General features: G+C 43.9%; 1 protein-coding gene across 1 annotated transcript in view; it reads left to right on the forward strand.

Annotated features, from left to right (window-relative positions):
* The first annotated feature begins 257 nt into the window (after positions 1 to 257).
* The window catches only part of ltbp4 (latent transforming growth factor beta binding protein 4), a 31,962-nt gene continuing 27,836 nt past the window's right edge, over positions 258 to 4,383 (forward strand). The window contains exon 1 of the mRNA XM_005737524.2: positions 258 to 780. Within this exon, the coding sequence (XP_005737581.1) occupies positions 513 to 780 (268 nt within the window). The 5' untranslated portion in view covers positions 258 to 512. The remainder of the gene's footprint in view (positions 781 to 4,383) is intronic.

Here is a 4,383-nt window from a genome sequence, read left to right on the forward strand (position 1 = left end):
CCCAGAAACCCAAAACCGGGGTTGCATCACCACCGTGACGTCCTCCAGTGTTCTGCAGTGGGTTATGAAACTGTGTGCAGAGATAGTGGGCCTCTGTTTGTACCGAAGAAAAGGCCAATAAAGTAAGAAGAGGAGGAGTGAAGAGGGGAGAGAGATTGATAGAGTAATGCTTGCTCTCTCAGTGTGGACTGATGGACCAGATCCCCGCTAAACATTTTGTTTGGATCGGAGCCCAGTCCTGCACACTGCTTTCAATTATCTCTCTCCCCTCTCTCTCCTGCTCGCTCGCTCGCTCTCTCACTCAGGAGTGTTTAGGGAAAAACCGAACTGGGAGAGGGGAGGGGGGAAACGTGTTTTCTTCTTCCTTCCTTCCCTCCTTTTTTCCTGCGACGCTCGTTCGCACTCCACCACAGAGCAAGAAAGAGAGAAAGCGGGGCAGAGCCAGAGCGCCGAGGTTTGGGAGTTTTTTGGCGATGCATCACGCTCGCAAACTTTGACTCCAAACACTCGACATGCGGCGACTCTGCTGTTTCCTGTCACTGTCCTGCTCCTTCATCTTCTTCTTCACCTCCCTTCTGCCAGCCGATGGACAGACAGCAGGAGGAGGAGGGGGAGGAGTAGAGACGATCCAGGTGATGTTCACGCCGACCATCTGCAAGGTGCGCTGTAGCCAAGACCGATGTGTCAACTACTGCGAGAGAGGCAACGTGACGACACTGTACAGCGGCGGCGAAGGAGGAGGAAGGAGAGACGGCTCTCACGGACCAGGCTTCAGAGTCTGTGAGTTGAAGCTTTAACTTTAAAGACCTGCATGTGAATAAATAACTCTGTCACAGAGAGGGACAGTGTCAGGTTCACTGCCATGTTTGCGTGCAGTAAATAATGCACACGTGCAGGTTTGTGCAGCTTGTCTTAAATCTGCTTCAAATTTAAATTCCTGCTGGAAGTTGGTGTAAAGCTTCCAGTATGAAGTGATGTGAAGCGATCAGCAGGATGTGAGCAAACTTTTATGTCCACGACATCCGTGTATTGTGTTGAAGAGATATCAGCTGAAGTCGAGTGAGGGCCAGCTGGTCTTGATGTAATCCCAGTTCAGACCACGAGATGGTGCTGTGCGACCACGCAGCCTTTATTTATGAAAATAATTGAGATGCAGAATTTCCCGTTCATGTCCCTGAAAACGTCGTGAAAACGCATTTGAGTCATTAATATGTTCTTATTTAAAATGGGCAGCGTCCAAATGTCCCGCAGAATCCTCTGTAGCTAAAAAACAAGCACTCACCGAACAAACACGAACCAGCAGTTTTACTGCGGGTTGTTTTTGACCTGCTTCACGTGACATGTGAATCACCAAAGGCTACATTAGCTTTGAACCATAAACCTCACAACAGCCATGTTATTGGTCACATATTAGTATTAACAAAGGCCCTGACAGCACAAACACGTCCAAAGGTCCAGTTCAGGGACTCCAGTTAGCTGAGGTGCAGCCGAGCAGACCGCTAACAGCCTCAGCCACATGTCAGTCAAAGAGCCCCCAATAATACAAATTTTAAGCCTTAATACAGTTTAAACAGGTGAGCTATAAAAACATTTTTTTGTGTACAGTTGTGATGAAGGCAAAATTATCTACACACCTAACAGATTGTGCATCAGGCTGTAAACATGTTTAGTTTTGCTGTAAAGTTTTGAATGGGAGTCTACGGGAACTGACTCACTGCTGACACCAGCCTCTTGTGGATGTTAAAGGAACTGCAGCTTTTGTTAATAGGTCTGCTTAATTCTTCTGTCCCAGCCGAGTCCACCACTGCTGGCAGTATCATCCGTTTTTGTGTTTTGTTGCCCATAAATAGCGAGGAGTGTTTTATTATCTTAATGCTGCTGGGGTTTCTTCTTCTTCTTCTTCTTTGTTTGAGGAATCTGGACATTCTTTATAAATTACTGTAAGTGTTGTCAGATGATCTCTGCCTAGATTTACTTTGCTAAAGTCGGATATTGGACTCTTGGACTTGAATCTGAGGTAACATGAGAGGCTCAAACCTGAGATTTACACCAAAATTTATAGCGAATGAGCTCAAGAAAATTCCAGCCCGTCAGAGATAATAACTCCTGCGCTGAACATTTGATCTTCACGCTCTCAATGAGGCTTCACGTGTGAAGCTGCTCCAGCTGAGTCATGTGACCTGCAGCTCTTTGATGGTTGGCAGAGTTGGGAGGCTGAAGCCCAGCCAGTGAATAGTTGTATAGTCTGATCTGATCCCTGGTCAGTGAGTGTTAATCGTTCCTGCTGGCAGCGAGTCGGAGCTGTCAAACAGCTCAGGACTCTCGCAGGAAGCACAGAGCGTCCAGCGCTGTTTAATTTAAACTTAATTAGTGGGTCGAAACACAAGCCAGCAGTTTATCTAATCACCAATCACTCGTTACATTATTTCCAACTGTAATTGTATCGCAATTACCATGATTCATATTTAATCTGCTTGGATCAGAAAAGCCCCACTAAAAAGGCTTCGAACTGGAAGTCAAACTCACACTGAGATAAGCTGAGTGCTTATCTTAATTCATCCCAAATTTCACAGCAGAACGATTTGAAAAGGGTCAAAACTAATCAAAAATTAAACATTTCAATATTCTTTTCCATAGTCAGACTGTTAAAACCTCTCAGGAGTGGAAGCTACATGTTACCAGATAATCTGCGAATTTAAATTGAGCACTTTTTAAAACCTTCCCCAGCAGGGGGCAGCATTTTACCAACAAGCTTAAGGCCTCATCTGAGCCGGTATTACACCAAGAGAAAATGCAGTATTTACAGTATTAATTTAACTGTTTGGCAGTTAGTTTTGAAGCTTTGATTGAGCTAATCCCATAAATTTATTGTTTTCAGTCTTAACAAATGGCTCATTGGCTCCCTCTTCAGGCTGCTGATGCAAAAGCATTATCAGCTTTCATTTTATCAGTGTAAACATTATTAGAAGTTCAGCACCATCATTTATTGACTTCACTGTCTCCAGCAGTGCAAAGTTACCCCAATGTTTCCTGTTTTGTTCTTTTTGGTGAAACTGAGCATGGTGCTGGTGATGGCTGCTCTCCATTTGAATACCAAACGGTAATTAAGTTCATACTTGGATGTTTTCTAGTTTGAGATTAGCCTGTTTATGCAATGAGCTCTTTGGGCAGATGCTCTGCTATTAAGGCAAAGGTCGTGAACGCTGGACTGGTGTCTGTGTAAGAGAAGCGCAATCTGCTGATTATCAGATCCCAAGAGTCAGGTGCCCTTTGTATGAGATACTCAAGATTCCTGCAGAGCGCGACTGACTCAAAATTAGAAAATGACAATGCTTTGATTGTAGTCATCCATATTTTCTGAACTACTAGAAAAAGAGACCAGGAGTCTGCAGTAAATTGTATCAGTTCGCTCATGTAATAAGCTGTTGCTACATGGCTAACATCACCAGTTTTCATCTCACCAGTCTAGAAAAGACGTTTAAAGTTCAGCATTATTGTTTATTCTTGTATTCTCTCCACGCTGTCTTGAGGGGTGGAAAGTGTTTGCTCTTGATTTTATTTTTTTATTTTTTATTTTTAACCAAGCATGGTTTCTTTCCAGGTGTTTCCCTGGCAACTTCCAGCACCATACCTAAATTTCTTAGAAAGAGCTGCTGCCTCAAACACTAAACTCAGGAAGTGGCAGTCTGTTTGCACTAAAGGTTAACAGTGATAACTGTCTGTGACTATTTGTAGGTCAGTAAACCATAAATCCTCCTCTGCAGAGCAGGAGGTGGTGGGGGGTGTACACCTGCAGATGTGTAGTTGTTCCTACCTCTGTTTTATGCTTTAAAGGCCTTTAAAGCATAAAACAGCTTTAAAGGCCTTTAAAGGCCTAAACCAAGGCCTTTAAAGGCCTTTAAAGGCCTTGGTTTAGAAAAGGGTTTTCCACAAGGGTTTTTTTATTTTACCCTCATTGATGGTTTGAAGAGTTTGCGCCATCGTATTTTCATGTTGATGAATACTGATGGCTGTTTGCTGGTTTTCTGGATATTTGTGCAACTTCTCTCCAGAAGTGCTACATCTGGAGAGAAGGAAAGGAATCAGAGGGGCAGAGGGAGAAGAGTGACCACTGACATATGGCTTTCATTGATCATAAAAATAGCCCCATCGCACGTCCCTGTGTTTCAGAGGACATCATAGTAACTTAGTTTGTTGGAGAGCCAACCTGATGGTGACTTTCAGCCAAGTTTTAATCAAGCAATATAACTCTTATGTCACGGGGGGGGCTTTGCTTTTTGTCGTCATAAGGATGTCAAGTCGTCAGTATGCGGACTACAGCTCTTTGTCCTCACAACATCAGTAACACACACACACACACACACACACACACACACACACACA

This window comes from Pundamilia nyererei, unplaced genomic scaffold (genome assembly GCF_000239375.1).
Source record: "Pundamilia nyererei isolate P.nyererei 1_Seehausen unplaced genomic scaffold, PunNye1.0 scaffold00076, whole genome shotgun sequence".
Taxonomy (NCBI): Eukaryota; Metazoa; Chordata; class Actinopteri; order Cichliformes; family Cichlidae; genus Pundamilia; species Pundamilia nyererei.